An 18,525-nucleotide genomic window follows, 5' to 3' on the forward strand; every position below is an offset into this window, starting at 1 on the left:
CCTGGCATCCAATTGGCTAACAGGGACCTCTACTGTACGTGTATGTGTTGTTCCCAGTGTCCTCTTCATTCGCCCCTCGTGATCCGACAGCTTTACATGAGTGTATTAACTTTTATTCTTTATTATTTGTATTTTTAACTATGGAATAATAACTCTCATCTTTTGTCTTTTATAAAGCATAAAAATACATCAAAACATGTTGTTTTGATGCAATTTTATGCTCTTCATAACATTTATGTCTGAATTTTGGGTGGTTTGGAATGAGTCAAGGCATATACATGGAAAACGCATCTGTACTTATGGAATTTTCAGTTTACTAAACTACTTTCAGAACCATTAATTTCTTAAGTAGAGGTACCACTGTACTACAAAAACTATAATTTCTTAAAGGGATCCACGGAAAGGCCTGTAGTTTTTAAAAGATAAAGTTTATTATGAGTTAAAGAATTTGATATTGAAACCCCTCTTAATATTTTCGTTTTTATACAATTTGTAAAATTAGTTTAACTAGTAGGTCACCATTGTCGTTGACCTCGCAGAGCGGTGACGTCCCTGGGTTACGCTGCCGGGCTTCCAGAGTATGACTCTAGCGACATAAACATGTCATCTGTTCAACCCTTTCCATTTGAACCCGAGAGGAACATTAATGAGCATGACAACACTGTCGATATTTCACAATACGAGCAGCAAAAGCAAAATGAACAGGAAAGACGGAATGAGACGAGACGAGAGTATGACAAAACTGGTGTTCTGCCAAAATGTTCTACAATGGCGAAACGTCCTACAAGAGGCGAATTCGACACCTAAACTACTACCGTGCGCTTTTATCTTGTTTTGTTTAGATGCATCCCAAAAGAACATACTAAAGATGCTTTAAGAATTTACTTAAACGTAGTAATATCAAATGAGGGTTCTTTAAATACGTTACGTGAGTAATGTGGTCAACAGAACAACAATCTTTTTTAAAGCTACCACAAGAAAACACAATGCTTAAAAATATGAGAGGGAAACATATGCAAAAAGTATTTTGAAGCAATGAAAATGTAATAGAAGACTCAATAAAAACACAAATAGTAAGTACTTGCCGCTTTTAACCGATGTGCGCATGTGTTGAATGTCTCTCTGCGTAAAAGGAATTGCAGAATACTGGTGGTGTTCATCGAGTGACAATGACAAACTACGTCATCACGCCTTCTGTAGGTCAAAACATGTACTAAATATTATAGATTTTTAAATCAACGGCTATATTTTATGTGTTTCTAATAACATATTTTAGTGAAAGACAACAATTGTGGCTTAGTAGAGCCTACAAGTCTTGAAAGGGCAGCTGAAGAGCTTTTTGGATGAGTTGTATCCGGTTAGATTGGACTGAATGCATCATTCACTGTCTCAAAACTCAAATTACCAAATTTTTTTTTAAATTGACCGCATAGTTTTTGAGTTACTTCCATAGCAACACCTTAGCAACGAGGGACGCGCTTCACTGCCGGCCGCTACCTGACTACGTCAACTCCTGAAGACCTCGCCAGCACTTCAGGATACAACATAAGTAGACCCTTTCCTCACAATTTGATAAGTTTATTACTTGATCGCGACCTGTTTTTTGTTGTTGTTGTTGTTGCTTGCCTGTCATAAGACAGCTGACAGGTTGTCTATTCATGTCAATATGATACATTTATTACGAAGTCTATATAACTACTCATCTGTTTTTGCAATTACTGATAATTATATCACACATTGACTGGGGAAAGAAAGGTTGAGATAAATCACAATGCTAGATGCCTACCACTCTTTCTTTTGTGAGTGTCGAGCTCCCAACCGGCATCATCACCAACATCTGCTGTGCCGAGTAAATCGTTGTCATCTGACGCCTCAGGTTCAAACATGGAGGGATTAATTTAAGATCATCTTTCCTGGGAGCCCTTGCCATCCTTAGCGTCATGAAAGAGTGATCCTAAATGGTTACTTTCGTTGGAAATATCACTGATATCATTTCTGCTGCTATGCTCGCTGTGGATAGTCTTCTGTTGCGTTCAGGAATTTACGTTCACACTGTAGGAAAGGACTATTAACTGAGTGCACAAAACTAAAAAAAATGCAAATTATCCTTGCAGTTACGCGTTAAAAATGACATGGTTGTTTTGATGAACTTGTCAAAGTTTATACTCGTAAAATAACATCGAAATCCGAAAAGCTCTTCAGTTGCTCTTTAAGTCCGAGTTTCCCTTTAAAAGCGAATTAAAAAAATGTCAATTAAATCAATAACATGTTTTGTTGATATGAAACTACGACAAAACTTTTCATAAGATACCATAGCCTGGTTGCAGTTGACCCACTTATGCATATGAGGGCCAATGTTATTGTTGCATGCTGAAAACATAAACATTCCATTTATAATTAGTTAAATGTTTATAACTAATTTATAATTATTTATTAGTTAATATAGTTATAATTGTGCAACCGTATTAGTTTAGTTATTTGGATTAACTGTTTTGAAAAGATTGGGGAAAAAATGCATTCAGTTGAGGTGTACACCTTATGGTTGAACAATTTGATTTATCTTGGCATCATTTTTTGATAGCATAAAAAGATGGCATTTGAACAAGCGGGTGTGGACTATTTATATTGAGCATTTACAGTAACTTACGCTATACGTACAATTTATGGCATAAGATGTTTTCATGAACATACTTAATAAGGTTGCTGCGAAAGTGGGAATAAGATTGAGGCAGACACACTGAAGAATCTGTCAGAAGAAAAAGTGACAATACAAATAATATACTAAAATTGTCTCAGGGTTACAACACTGTAAACAGTTTTATTTTTAATTCTGTTTATGTCAGCTGTGGCTTTTGCAAGGCTTTGTTTACTATGTGGGGAACAGTGTTTTCTGTCAGAGGACATTATGGGGTATGAGGACACATGAATCCTAACCAAAATTATTTGACGCTCCCTTTATTTTTTTTCTCTACTATTTATCCACTCTCACTTAAAATATTACTACTTACAGTCTGAAATAGTTTTCAAGGTCAGGGGAGATTTTTTGGGGGGGGGGTTGAAAGAGCTACTATTAATTGCTGAACCAAATTACTTATATGACCAGAAAGTTTATGCGTTTTTTCCACTGTCCTTTGCACTTATTATGTCCATATGTTTGTGATTAGACTCCTGCAGGTAGAGGAGATGGGAAGACACCACAGGAGCAGTTACCTGACTTTAACAACATCTTTTACGTGTTTGCCTTAAGATATGGTTTACCTAATCTATAGTAATTATGGTTTTGCTTTTAGTGCTAAAGGTTGGCAAGGCTTCTGTATGTAATAAATCTGTATTGCTCTAAGGCTCCTGTATGGCTACACAATCGAAAGGACTCTATAAAAAGCAACACGGCTCATAAAGTACATATATACATTTTTAGCCCTTTTTTTCCACGACAAGAACAAAATTATACAGTATAAAAACCGGTTGCATACTGTAGCATTGCATGTAATTTAAAAAAGAGAAAGCTTTGGCACACTATGCTGATAAAACTAATTACACATGTAAAATATGAGATGCTCATATACTTTATTCATCTTTAATTCATGAAAGACAACACAGGTATGAACTGGTGGTAAATTTAATTTGTATCTATATACTTTTATGCAACACAATCAAGTATATTGTCATGTAAATGTGAATGCTTTTTATTCTTTTGTATTTGATCCATTGAACCTCACTTTTTGCAGTTAACACTTGTTGATGTGAATGTGCTTTTTATCACTTTGCGGAAAAAGACATGCAAGCCTCAGCGCTCAGGGTTGTGCGGAAGCATAGCAACTTGGAAAATGACACTTTGTGCCACAAAAAACACTGAGTATCAAATGGAAACACAGACGTTCTTATTTTTCCTTTCCGTGTATCTTTATCTTTTCTCTTTAACTGCATTGCATTTGGGCTATTTAGTTTTTTAAACACGTTTCTGGCAGTGGCTTTCTCTCTGACTGGAACAGATGTTGTGCTTGGATTGTATTGCCTTTGTTCTGGTGTGACTGCATCAGTGTATTTGGGCATATTTAGTGGTTGTGGTGTAAGGGAGTCTTCATCCCTGAATGCTTTCTCCTCCATGTGATTCCGACTTTAAGGCCAGAGGTGGTATCGAGCTCAGCCCATCTCTCTCCAAGATCCATCGTGCCACGAGTGGGTGTGGATATGCTTGCCCGAAATAACACCTTCTTGTCAAATCACACTATATTGTATATCTAAGAGGTAATCGGCTATTGACTTTTTGATCTGTAACACACGTGTTCCCAATTGTAGAAATTAATTCCAGATTTCTACAAAAACACCAAAAGAAAACTCACTATTACAGTCAATCACCAAATGAGACTATTGATGATTCCTTACTGATAAAATCAGTTATTTCCACATTCGCTGACTTGACTGAAATTCAAATTATGTCAGACTATTCCAATTCTTTCATCATAAGTAATTTGGATATGAGCACCCTGGTCTTAACTTTACAAGACGGATGTGTAGTTTGGCGCCTACTGTTGGCGTTGTGAAAAGTGCAGTATGTTCATTCATCTGCAGCCTACGTCGATCTTGCTAAGTTCCAAGCGGGCGCACTTCTTCTAACTGGCAGCGCTTAGAAATGAGAAAGAAGACATGCAAATCGTGACCCCCAAAGAGAATAAGATAGATAGAAACAGCATGCTTAGTGCCTAAAGACCAGTTATTCTCAAACTGTAGTGCTAGTACCACAAAGAACCACATGCAAAGAAATCACTGAATTATTAAAAGTAATTATAACTATAAGTAATTATATATATATATATATATATATATATATATATAATTACTTTTTTTTTTTTTTACTAAGTTCACATATGAGTATTAGCGTAGTACAGGGGCATCAGTAGACCTAATAAAATATTGGGCACTGGCAAGAACTTAAGTATCATAAGTCATAAATAGCGCTTAAAACCATATATAATCAAACAAATATACTGTACATGTTGCTGAAAAAAAGTGACTATTTTTTGTTTTCAAGTCACCTCTGCTCATGCTCAGCAACTTCCATCTCTCCTTAGCCTCATCCTGCACTCTGTTCTTGTACCCTGTCTGGACAGAAACGCGAATGCATCGCTAACTTTTATGCAATTAATGAGTATTTCTCAACTGGTAGGTTGTGACCTAAAAGTTGTTTATGTTGCTTAGGTGGGTTACCTAGCTTACCTCTCTTCTTTGCTGATTTATCCTTGCTGTGAGCAAATAACTTTCTCATATCCATTTGCGAGAGTAATGCTGTTTCAGTCGAATAGAAATAAAAACACATATTGTTAAAGATTGCAGGTACTGCAGTAATATATAAAATGCTTGTAAAACAGCTGGAAATTATGTTGTGAACACATACAAAATTGTTAGAGGTTATATCCCAAAGATAGGCAATTAATTCACATGGATTGATTCTATTCATTTTGGTCATGAAAAGAAATAGCAATAAATACCATCAGTATTGATGCAGTTCAAATCCCACATATTATGTTAACACAATATTAGGCAAAGCTCTTGAGTGAGAGCCTCGCACTGAAATCGCGTTTAATTGACATTGTATTCATAGTCAGTAAACTGAAAGACGGCAGCTAATCTACTACTTCAATTTGCGACCAAAGTAGTTTACCGCAGTTAATTGACTGATACGTAAAGTGTAAAGTTGAACCATTTAAATTCACAATTCAATGGGAGTAGGCGACCAAACAAACATCACCACAGAGGTAAAAACAAACAACAAGGATTGGCAGTTTATCTGGAACATACCTATAAATCAGGTGAGAAGGTGTAATTTGCACCTTTGACTGTATGATTGGCAGTTTGGCACACGCACCGTAATATTAATGCTGCATTCATGTGTTTTTGGAATAATCGAAACAATAATTTTCATTTCATGGGGCCTATAAAAAGCGCCAAACAGTCACTGATCTTGTGATGTATCGTTGGAACATGAAAATATACTACTCTTTGAAGCAACCATGTTTTTATCCCACATTACGACTTTAAAACACATCAGAATGATTTTCCAACTTGGGAACTCAGATATCCTGACACTGAAGAATGCAATGTCTCTCTTCGCAGAAGTGTAAACTCATATGCCTATCACAGCCAAAGTTACGTGCATAAATTACCATATTAAGGAGCCATGTGCACATTGTGTATCCATCCATCCATCCATCCATCCATCCATCCATCCATCCATCCATCCATCCATCCATCCATCCATCCATCCATCCATCCATCCATCCATCCATCCATCCATCCATCCATCCATCCATCCATCCATCCATCCATCCATCCATCCATCCATTATCTTCTCCTTGCTCCGGGGTCGGGTCACGGTAGCATAACTTTAACAGGGAAGCCCAGACTTCCCTCTCCCCAGCCACTTCAACCAGCACATCTGGCGGGATCCCAAGGCGTTCCATGGCCAGCCGACATAGGGAGACATAGTCTCTCCAGCGTGTCCTGGATCGTCCACGGGGCCTCCTGCTGGTGGGACATGCCCGGAACACCTCTCCGGGGAGGCGTCCAGGAGGCATCCGAACCAGATGCCTGAGCCACCTCAGCTAGCTCCTCTCAACGCGGAGGAGTAGTCCCTCCCGGATGACCGAGCTTCTCACCCTATTTCTAAGGGAGAGCCCGAACACCCTGCGGAGGAAACTAATTTTGGCCGCTTGTATCCGGGATATTGTTCTTTCGGTCACGACCCTCAGCTCGTGACCATAGGTGAGGGTAGGAACGTAGATCGACTGGTAAATCGAAAGCTTTGCCTTTTGGCTCAGCTCCTTCTTCACCACTATGGACAGGTGCCACATTACTGCAGATGCTGCACCGATCCGCCTGTCGATCTCCCCCTCCCTCCTACCCTCACTCGTGAACAAGACCCCGAGATACTTGAACTCCTCCACTTGGGGCAGGATCTCATTCCCGACCCGGAGAGGGCACGCCACCCTTTTCCGACTGAGGACCATGGTCTCGGATTTGGAGGTGCTAATCTTCATCCCAACCCCATCACACTCGGCTGTGAACCGATCCAGTGAGAGTTGGAGGTCACGGCTTGATGAAGCCAACAGCACCACATCATCTGCAAAAAGCAGAGATGCAATGCTGAGGTCGCCAAACTGGACGCCCTCAACGCTTCGGCTGCGCCTAGAAATTCTGTCCATAAAAATTATGATCAGAATCGGTGACAAAGGGCAGCCTTGGTGGAGTCCAACCCTCACTGGGAATGAATTCGACTTACTGCCGGCAATGCGGACCAAACTCTGAGAACTGTTGTACGGGGACCGGACAGCCCTTACCAAGGGGCTCGGTACCTCGTACTGCCGGAGCACCCACCCCACAGGACTTCGTGAGGCACACAGTCAAATTACTTCTCCAAATCCACAAAACACATTTAGACTGGTTGGGCAAACTCCCATGCACCCTCAAGGACCCTGCTGAGGGTGTAGAGCTGGTCCAATGTTCCACGGCCAGGACGAAAACCACACTGCTCCTCCTGAGTCCGAGATTCGACTTCCCGACGGAATGTCCTCTCCAGCACCCATGAATGACTTTTCCCGGGAGGCTGAGGAGTGTGATCCCTCTATTATTGGAACACACCCTCCGGTCCCCCCCTCTTAAAAACAGAAATGGAGCACACTCCATATGTATATCGAGAGAAGAGTAATATGTCCATATTAAATAGGCACATTCCGTAGATAATGTTATGTAAACTTAAAACTCAAAAGTACATATATATATATATAAATATACAGGGGTGCACATAATTTTTGCCCAGGTTCTCAGAGGAGGACCTGGAGATGTGACTTGGTCCTCAATGAGCTTGAGAGCCGACCCGCCTGATGCGATAAATTTATGACAAGCTTTATTTAGAGCCAATTAACTTATATTAATTACATTAACAATTAATGCTTGATTAACATCAACTGGCACAACAAAATTGGCATTACTTTGAAGTGAAATGTAAAGAAATAAACATAAAAGCACCAATTCAAAATAAAGGGCATTATGCGGCTCCCACATTAACTCCAAGCCTTTTTAAAAGTGGGATGTCCTCCTCATAAGACCTCATTGAATGTGCATGTTTAGCTTTGTAAAATGCGAGCAAAAACACGTTTCTCAGTGCATGTCGCTGTTCATTACCTTTATTCCGCGACTTGTCCATAGGCCAAGTGGGGTCATGTCTGACATCGATAGTTTGCTTAATTGCCACACGCTCTGTTTTTTTTTCGTGCTTTTCAAAGTTTGGATGGCTGAAATTCTTTGACGCTATATAAAATGCGCTGCTCTTATCGGCAACATTGGGATTATCACGCCATGGTACCTCCTGTAGCCACTTTACAGCAAAAGTCCTTTTTTTCGGTAGCTCCGGTGACGTCTCTGTCTTCTGTCTGTCTTTTGACGGGGGTGGGGGAACACGGAAGTAATTACTCAGTGGGGCCTGCCTCTTCCACATTTTGAGAAGTTATTTTCTCGTGTCCGCCGCAAATACAGTGGTCAGCCATCGGTACGCAAAAGCGTATGGAAGCCGTTGAGGGCCAGCGCGTTTGTCTACGTCCAGTACGTATGCGCGCATGCGGATCACTTATGTGCACCCCTGTATATATATATATATATATATATATATATATATATATATATATATATATATATATATATATATATATATATATATACAGTGATACCTCAGCTCACGAACATAATTGGTTCCCAGAAAGTGTGTGTAAGGCGAAAAGTTCTTCCGAACATTTATTTCCCATAAGAAACCATTAAAATGAGAATAATCCATTCCCAGGTCCCCATAAAACATAATTTTCTACTAAATAAGCCTTAAAACTACACAAAAATATACCTTATTTTATGTATAATAAATGTGCTATTGTATTGTAATTAAAGAAATAAACTGTACTGTATAATAAAGTCGTTTTATTTACCTTTGTGATGGTAGTTGATGGCTTGATGGAATGGAGTGGCAGGAGGAGGGAGGGAGGGAGTTACTGTTTGGAAGGAGAGTCACCTTCCAAAGGGTTTGTAGGAAACTGAACCTCCGGTGTGGCTTGTCTTCTTTGCTTCTTAGAAGGAGACTCTTTATCCTTTTTGCTGACTAAAAACCTCTTAATTGACACCTGTTGCTTTCTGAGTTGTAAGGTCTTACGAAACTGAAGCATCACATTATCATTCATCATGTTGATGATTCTCATAGCCACAGTCTTTTCTGAATGGTACTGTTCGATAAAAGCCTGCACATCACTCCATTTTGCTAACATGGTCTTGATGCTCTCACTTGATGCTGCAGCCATCTCCTCCTCCTCGTCCTCAGATGACAACTCCTGAATGGCTTCCTTCTGCTTCTCCTCTTGAAGGCGAATCAAATCCTCTGTGTTGAGGACCTCATTATGGTCAGCAACAAGCTCCTCGACGTCATCTGCATCCACTTGGAGTCCCATGTTCTGTCCCATGGAAACAATGTCGTTCACAACAACATAGTCTTGAGGATCAAATCCTTCTACGTCCCTCTCAAGGATGCATGCGGGCCACAACTTCTTCCATGCTGCTTTCAAGGTTCGAAAGGTAACATCATGCCAAGCCTTTTCTATCAGTTGAATACAATGATACACATTGAAATGGTCCTTCCAATAATCCCTAAGGGATAGGTCGGTGTCATTGGTCACGGGAAAGCACCGAGTAAATAAAGCCTTAGTGTAAAGCTTCTTAAAGCTTGCGATCACTTGCTGGTCCATGGGCTGCAGGAGGGGGGTTGTGTTGGGAGGGAGGAATTTGACCTTGATGAATTCAAGATCACCTTGAAGTTCCTCCTCCAAACTTGGTGGATGCGCTGGGGCATTGTCAAGGAGAAGAAGACACTTGACAGTTGACAGGGAGTCCTTTCTCCTCAAGATATTTCCTCACTGAAGGAGCGAAAACATCATGCATCCAGTCCATAAACAGGAGACGAGTAACCCAAGCTTTGGTGTTGGACTTCCACATTACAGGAAGCTTGGATTTAACCACCTGGTTTTTCTTGAAGGCCCTTGGGTTTTCTGAGTGATAAACCAACATTGGTTTTATCTCACAGTCGCCACTGGCATTGGCGCACATCAGGAGGGTTAGCCTATCTTTCATAGGCTTATGCCCAGGGACGGACTTCTCTTCCTGTGTAATGAAAGTCCGGTTAGGCATCTTTTTCCAAAAAAGGCCGGTTTCATCAGCATTAAACACTTGATGAGGAACGTAGCCTTCTTCTTCCACCATCTTGAGGAATAATTCCTTGTAAGCTTCGGCAGCTTTATCGTCAGAACTGGCTGCCTCACCATGACGAATGACACTATGAATCCCTGTACGACGCTTAAACTTCTCGAACCATCCGTGGCTAGCCTTGAAATCATCAATGGATGACGAATTTCCAGGTTGCCTCTTGATGATATCCGAGTGAAGTTGCCGTGCTTTCTCGCCGATAATACCCTCACTCACACTGTCCCCTGCTAGCTGCTTTTCATTAATCCAAATCAACAGAAGTTTTTCAACGTCTTCTATTGCCTGAGACCGTTGCTTAGACAACACAGAAACACCTTTAGCCACACACGCACCCTTAATAGCTTCCTTGTTCTTAAGGATGGTAGCAATGGTAGACTTAGCGTACTGGTACTGGGATGCTAAGTCACACAAACGCACACCTCGTTCGTGTTTTCCAATTATCTCCTTCTTCTGCTCGATCGTAATTTTCTTTAACGTCTTCTTAGGCTTAACACTAGCCTGTGGTGGGGTCTTTTTCGGTCCCATAATAGCAAAAGTACTGTACTTACACTCAATATGGTCCAAAATGTCTAACCACGTCCGCACTCAACGAAAGGGAGGGGAACGAAGGGAGGCGCTGTTCGACCGCGCGGTTTTGTTCGTCCGCCGAAAACTAGTTCGTCAGCAGAGACTAAATGCTCGCGAATTTAATGTTCTTGAGGCGAAAAGTTCGTGAGCTTAAGCGTTCGTGAGCCAAGGTATCACTGTATATGTATACAGTGCCTTGCAAAAGTATTCGGCCCCCTTGAATCTTGCAACCTTTCGCCACATTTCAGGCTTCAAACATAAAGATATGAAATTTAATTTTTTTGTCAAGAATCAACAACAAGTGGGACACAATCGTGAAGTGGAACAACATTTATTGGATAATTTAAACTTTTTTAACAAATAAAAAACTGAAAAGTGGGGCGTGCAATATTATTCGGCCCCTTTACTTTCAGTGCAGCAAACTCACTCCAGAAGTTCAGTGAGGATCTCTGAATGATCCAATGTTGTCCTAAATGACCGATGATGATAAATGGAATCCACCTGTGTGTAATCAAGTCTCCGTATAAATGCACCTGCTCTGTGATAGTCTCAGGGTTCTGTTTAAAGTGCAGAGAGCATTATGAAAACCAAGGAACACACCAGGCAGGTCCGAGATACTGTTGTGGAGAAGTTTAAAGCCGGATTTGGATACAAAAAGAATTCCCAAGCTTTAAACATCTCAAGGAGCACTGTGCAAGCCATCATATTGAAATGGAAGGTGCATCAGACCACTGCAAATCTACCAAGACCCGGCCGTCCTTCCAAACTTTCTTCTCAAACAAGGAGAAAACTGATCAGAGATGCAGCCAAGAGGCCCATGATCACTCTGGATGAACTGCAGAGATCTACAGCTGAGGTGGGAGAGTCTGTCCATAGGACAACAATCAGTCGTACACTGCACAAATCTGGCCTTTATGGAAGAGTGGCAAGAAGAAAGCCATTTCTCAAAGATATACATAAAAAGTCTCGTTTAAAGTTTGCCACAAGCCACCTGGGAGAAACACCAAACATGTGGAAGAAGGTGCTCTGGTCAGATGAAACCAAAATTGAACTTTTTGGCCACAATGCAAAACGATATGTTTGGCGTAAAAGCAACACAGCTCATCACCCTGAACACACCATCCCCACTGTCAAACATGGTGGTGGCAGCATCATGGTTTGGGCCTGCTTTTCTTCAGCAGGGACAGGGAAGATGGTGAAAATTGACGGGAAGATGGATGCAGCCAAATACAGGAACATTCTGGAAGAAAACCTGTTGGTATCTGCACAAGACCTGAGACTGGGACGGAGATTTATCTTCCAACAGGACAATGATCCAAAACATAAAGCCAAATCTACAATGGAATGGTTCAAAAATAAACGTATCCAGGTGTTAGAATGGCCAAGACAAAGTCCTGACCTGAATCCAATCGAGAATCTGTGGAAAGAGCTGAAGACTGCTGTTCACAAACACTCTCCATCCAACCTCACTGAGCTCGAGCTGTTTTGCAAGGAAGAATGGGCAAGAATGTCAGTCCCTCGATGTGCAAAACTGATAGAAACATACCCCAAGCGACTTGCAGCTGTAATTGGAGCAAAAGGTGGCGCTACAAAGTATTAACGCAAGGGGGCCGAATGATATTGCACGCCCCACTTTTCAGTTTTTTATTTGTTAAAAAAGTTTAAATTATCCAATAAATTTTGTTCCACTTCACGATTGTGTCCCACTTGTTGTTGATTCTTGACAAAAAATTAAAATTTCATATCTTTATGTTTGAAGCCTGAAATGTGGCGAAAGGTTGCAAGGTTCAAGTAATTGAATGTTGGTCACTCTGGTGGTACTTGAAGATCTGTTTTTGGAGGCCCTACTTGGGTTAAAAGTTATTGATTAACTATTATATTGTACATGGCATATACAGTATAATATAACCATAAAAGGATATTAGTTCATTGAAGTTTTTTAGAATTTGAAAATATACTTTGTCAAAAGGTAATGTTAAGTGTTTTTGTCATAAAACTTGAATTACTATACATATACAGTTTGTATGTTTTCATTACAACTGTTCATACATTTCAACAGACAGCTAAAACAGGAATATTATCTTTCTACTTTTGAATATGTAAAATAATGAAATGATAAAAGGTGAAGAAAAAAAGCAAAAACATTGTCTTTTGGGACTCTTTCGATTTGTGTGTGTCATCTTCTCACTAAAAATGCTCATCAAATATCAAATTGAATGTCACTTGTAGAACACGAGTTTAGAAATTTGTCGAAAAAGCTTTTTCATCATCAACATATCATACACCTACCTTCTATAACAGGACAATATGAAAAATATGAATGAAAAAAAATAGTTTGAATTCAAATGCAAATCAAATCAACATCAAGCCAATATTTACATTGTATGCAAAGGTGAAGAATTTTACTCCCAATTGCTGTTGAGGTTGTCAGCCTTGGGCAAAAACAGTTATATTGGGTCGTAAACTTAAAAAGAAAGGAAAAAGAATATATCCCATCTTGATTGCGGAAAATGCTGAACTAGGTATGCTATTTTCTTCTTCTCTGGGTGGTAACGTAAGTTTAAATGGTAAAAAGGTTACTTTCTCTTTATCCTTCAGGGGTCTCTTTTTGAACATTACTGTCAAGAGATAACGCCACTGTTTTGCCACACTCACACTAACAGTGGGTTTACTGCCAACGCACATTCCTTCATGTGTCTCCACAAGCAACTCTTTTCATTGCATTTGAAAATTTTATGTGTATTTCTCATGTTCTCACACCTTTTGGGAATTTCCTTTTGGACAACTTAGTACAAGAAAAAAACTGACATACAGTATTTTTCAACCTACAAAGTACACCTAAAATCCTGAATTTCCCCCCAAAAATGATAGTGTGCCTTAATATCCAGTGCATCTTATGTACAGTGGGGCAAATAAGTATTTAGTCAAACACTAATTGTGCAAGTTTTCCCACTTGAAAATATTAGAGAGGCCTGTAATTGTCAACATGGGTAAACCTCAACCATGAGAGAGAGAATGTGGAGAAAAAAAACAACAACAACAACAAAAAAACAGAAAATCACATTGTTTGATTTTTAAAGAATTTATTTGCAAATCATGGTGGAAAATAAGTATTAAGTCAATACCAAAAGTTCATCTCAATACTTTGTTATGTACCCTTTGTTGGCAATAACAGAGGCCAAACGTTTTCTGTAACTTTTCACAAGCTCTTCACACACTGTTGCTGGTATTTGGGCCCATTCCTCTATGCAGATCTCCTCTAGAGCAGTGATGTTTTGGGGCTGTCGTTGGGCAACACGGACTTTCAACTCCCGCCACAGATTTTCTATGGGGTTGAGATCTGGAGACTGGCTAGGCTACTCCAGGAACTTGAAATGCTTCTTACGAAGCCACTCCTTTGTTGCCCTGGCTTTGTGTTTGGGATCATTGTCATGCTGAAAGACCCAGCCGTGTCTCATCTTCAATGCCCTTGCTGATGGAAGGAGATTTTCACTCAAAATCTCTCGATTCATGGCTCCATTCATTCTTTCCTTTACACAGATCAGTCGTCCTGGTCATTTAGCAGAAAAACCGCCCCAAAGCATGATGTTTCCACCCCCATGTTTCACAGTGGGTATGGTGTTTTTCGGATGCAATTCAGTATTCTTTCTCCTCCAAACACGAGAACCTGTGTTTCTACCAAAAAGTTCTATTTTGGTTTCATCTGACCACAACAAATTCTCGCAATCCTCTTCTGGATCATCCAAATGCTCTCTAGCGAACCGCAGGCGGTCCTGGACGTGTACCTTCTTCAGCAGGGGGACTGGCAGTGCAGGATTTAAGTCCCTGGCGGCACATTGTGTTAGTGATAGTAGCCTTTGTTACTGTGGTCCCAGCTATCTATAGGTCATTCACTAGGTCCCCCCGTGTTGTTCTGGGATTTTTGCTCACCGGTCTTGTTATCATTTCGACACCACGGGGTGAGATCTTGCATAGAGCCTCAGATCGAGGGAGATTATCAGTGGTCTTGTATGTCTTCCATTTTCTAATAATTTTGCTCCCACAGTTGATATCGTTACATCAAGCGTTTTACCTATTGCAGATTCAGTCTTCTCAGCCTGGTGCAGGTCTACAATTTTGTCTCTGGTGTCCTTCGACAGCTCTTTGGTCTTGGCCGTAGTGGAGTCTGGAGTGAGACTGACTGAGGTTGTGGACAGGTGTCTTTTATACCGATAATGAGTTAAAACAGGTGACATTAATACAGGTAACGAGTGGAGCCTCGTTAGACCTCGTTAGAAGAAGTTATACCTCTTTGACAGCCAGAAATCATGCTTGTTTGTAGGTGACCAAATACTTATTTTCCATTCTAATTTGGAAATAAATTATTTAAAAATCAAACAATGTGATTTTCTGTTTTTTCCCCCCACATTCTGTCTCTCATGGTTGAGGTTTAACCATGTTGAAAACTACAGGCCTCTCTAATCTTTTCAAATCGGAAAACTTGCACAATTGGTGGTGGACTAAATCCTTATTTGGCCCACTGTATGGGTTATGTGTCTACCTAATGACTTTCTTATAATGCACCAGTAAAGTGCACATTCATCAAACCCATAAATAAAAAAAATATAACAAACAATACAAAAAAATAATAATTACAACCTTCATAAAGTTGCAGAACAAATGACAAATGCAGTGTATAGGTAACTAATACAGTGGTACCTCTAAATACAAGTTTTAATGTGTTCCAGGAGCTGGTAAGTTGTAAGTTGAAAGGTTGTATGTGGAGCGGGATTTTCCCATAAGAATACATTATATAATTTGATTTATTGATCTGAATTTGTTCCCCAGCCCAAAAACCTACACTAGATCCTTAATAAATACTGGAGGTACAATTACAAAATGCAAAACAAATAAATTATGAATACAAATTGGAATGAATAATATATGTCAAGCCAGTTCACTGACACGCACACCACGCTCATATTTTTCAGTCGTCTCCTTTTTAATTTCAATGGTAAGCATCACCTTTTTCCTTTTTTCACCACCTGCCCTAACTTTCTGGGGACCCATGTTGATTTCTCTCAAAAGAAAATCCGCCGTGCTGCCGTGCTGAGGGAAAACAATGAAATTGCTACGCCGTCGTAAATTGTCATATTTCAAGCATGGCGCCATATGTCAAGACAAATGAGTCAAATTTTACATCGGTCGATGAAAGGATCGTATGACGATGCGTTCCTATGCCGAGGTTCCTATGTTGAGGTACCACTCTACTGTATATGAAAAATAAACTCTGATGATTCCTTGCAAACGTTTTATAAAAGAAAAAAAGCACGAATGCAAACTGCCACAACACCATCCCCGATTTCCAAAGCACTATTGCAAATTGGCAAAAGCACCAATCCAAATGGCTCACAATACGATCGCAAGAAGATGCTGATTATGGTGTCTATAATGACTGCTAGACTTCTATGAAAGAGATCTATATTTAAAAAAATTTTTTAAATTTATTTTATGTATATCTTGTTTAGTTAATGTTCTTTAATATTTTTGTGTATGTGATATTTATAGCTGTTCTATTTTCTGTGATTTTATGTGCCTTAAAGCAATACTAGGTAACTTTTCAACTTTCATAACATTTGTGATACGCTGACTGAAAACTAGTTGAATGACACCTCTTTTTATATCTTGAGGGGGTCTGTGTCGCTTTCACTGGCACTAATTAACTTTGAGGATGGTGGCAGGAACATTGCCAAACAAAAAAACTACAAATATGCAGACTGCCTCACAGCACACGTCACTTCTCCCTTTGCCCATTTGTTATAAAGATGGAAGTCGATAAGAACGCCTTTGTGCGAATTCCGCAAAGATGGCAGAACAACAAAAGAGACAAAAAGTTTTGCCCGAGGAGACAAACAAAAAAACAAAGAAAAAGGGAGGCTACCAGGATAAAATTACACTCAAGAAAAAACATTGGCCTGGCTTTCACTCGCTACCCTCACCCCATTGACTAATTTCAGGGGGTCGGCCGGGGAATACGTTACAAAATCAAACGTTTCAAATTGTGCAATGCTTTTGTTTAGCCACAACTGGATTCATTACATTATTACTATTCATCCTTCACACAGCCGCTGGAAACAGATCAGGATTTTACGACAATGTTCGCTGGTCCTCATGGAAAACGCAGTCTTCCTCAAGGCAAAACACTACTGCTTTTCTCCACCTGCATCGCTATAAACGACCAAAACTGAAAAGTTACCTAGTGTTGCTTTAAGCTTTACATAAGTATGTTGTTTGAATGTCACACCAAATTGCCTTTCGATGTGTATATAATTAATCATTATTAATAAACAAATTAAAAAAAGAATAAGAAAAAAGAAGCCACAGCACTGATGCAAGTTGACGAACCAGAAGTAGACTAAATTTCATGGAAGTAGACATGAGGACTACAACTCCTACTGCCGCGTAATCACAAATTATCACGTCACATCCACACATGTGCAGAGCTTGAAAACGTAAGTTACAGAAATTGCTTTGTAACTACCTCTACAGTGGCAGCAGCAGTGCGGGAGTTGTCATCCTCATGTCTAGTTCCGGGTCATATTTTTGCATTCGTGCTGTGGCTGTTTGCAGTTGTGTTGCGATCCATTCACATTCGTGTTACGAACCATTTGCATATGTGTTTCGGTCAACCTGGGTCCGTCCGCCTGCTCCGGGGTTGGGTCGCAGGGACAGCAGCTTTAGCAGAGAAGCCCAGACTTCCTCTCCCTAGCCACTCCAACCAGCTCCTCCGGCGGGATCCCAAGGTGTTTCCAGGCCAGCCGAGAGGCATAGTCTCTCCAGCGTGTCCTGAGAGACGTCCAGGAGGAATCTGAACCAGATGCCGAACCACCTCAGCTGGCTCCTCTCAACGCGGAGGAGTAGCGGCTCGACGCAGAGTCCCTGCAGGATGAGCGAGCTTCTCACCCTTTTTCTAAGGGAGAGCCCGGACACCCTGCAGAGGAAACTCATTTCGGCCGCTTGTATCCGGGACCTCCGGTCACGACTCCACTGCTTGTGACCATAGGTGAGGGTAGGAACGTAGATCGACTTGTAAATCGAAAGGTTTGACTTTCGGCTCAGCTCCTTCATCACCACTCTGGACCGGTACAGAGTCCGCATTACTGCAGATGCTGCACCGATCCGCCTGCCGATCTCTCGCTCCTTCCTACCCTCACTCGTGAAGAAGACCCCAAGATACTTGAACTTGGGGCAGGATCTCATCCTCGACCTGGAGAGGTCCCTTGCCAGGACGCGGGTTACCGGGGCCCCCCTCTGGAGCCAGGCTTGGAGGTGGGGCTCGAAGGCGAGCGTCAGGTGGCCAGGCCTGTCCCATGGGGCCCGTCCAGATACAGCCCGTAAAGGCAACGTCGGTTCCTCTTCACATGGGCTCACCACTTGTGGGATGGGCCAAAGGGGTCGGGTGCTTAGGGAGTTGGGCGGCAGCCAAAGGCAGGGGCCTTGGCAGTCCGACCCGCAGCAGCAGAAGCAATCTGGGTTCGTGTCGTGGCAATTTGCATTTGTGCTGTGGCTATTTGCAATTGTGCTTTTTTCTTTTGCAGTCTTTGCAATTAGCGTTTGTGTTGTGGCAATTTGCATTGGTGTTTTTTTTCTTTTTGTAAAGTGTAAAAGGACTTTGCATTTTGCCTG

At 40.9% G+C, this 18,525-nt stretch overlaps 2 protein-coding genes across 3 annotated transcripts in view; one reads left to right on the forward strand and one right to left on the reverse strand.

The window, feature by feature from the left end:
• LOC130915860 (uncharacterized) overlaps positions 1–18,525 on the forward strand; it is a 486,296-nt gene that overhangs the window by 246,585 nt on the left and 221,186 nt on the right. The gene's annotated exons all lie outside the window — the stretch shown is intronic.
• LOC130916650 (tigger transposable element-derived protein 1-like) lies at positions 9,033–17,997 on the reverse strand. The gene is made up of 3 exons (XM_057837524.1): positions 17,898–17,997; positions 10,113–10,691; positions 9,033–9,874 (listed from the first exon to the last, which is right to left on the reverse strand). The coding sequence occupies exons 1-3, from the start codon at positions 17,995–17,997 to the stop codon at positions 9,033–9,035; spliced, it is 1,521 nt and encodes a 506-aa protein (XP_057693507.1).

The sequence above is a fragment of the Corythoichthys intestinalis genome, chromosome 5 (genome assembly GCF_030265065.1).
Source record: "Corythoichthys intestinalis isolate RoL2023-P3 chromosome 5, ASM3026506v1, whole genome shotgun sequence".
NCBI lineage: Eukaryota > Metazoa > Chordata > Actinopteri > Syngnathiformes > Syngnathidae > Corythoichthys > Corythoichthys intestinalis.

What these genes read in the sequence shown, in the direction of transcription:
- LOC130916650 (XM_057837524.1), bottom strand. Translation starts at nt 17,997, where the DNA reads ATGCGGACTCTGTACCGGTCCAGAGTGGTGATGAAGGAGCTGAGCCGA. An exon ending in CGTTCCTACCCTCACCTATG is followed by an intron (nt 10,692 to 17,897) that starts GTCACAAGCAGT and finishes TGTGTGACTTAG; the next exon opens with CATCCCAGTACCAGTACGCT. An exon ending in CGCCAATGCCAGTGGCGACT is followed by an intron (nt 9,875 to 10,112) that starts GTGAGATAAAAC and finishes ACAATGCCCCAG; the next exon opens with CGCATCCACCAAGTTTGGAG.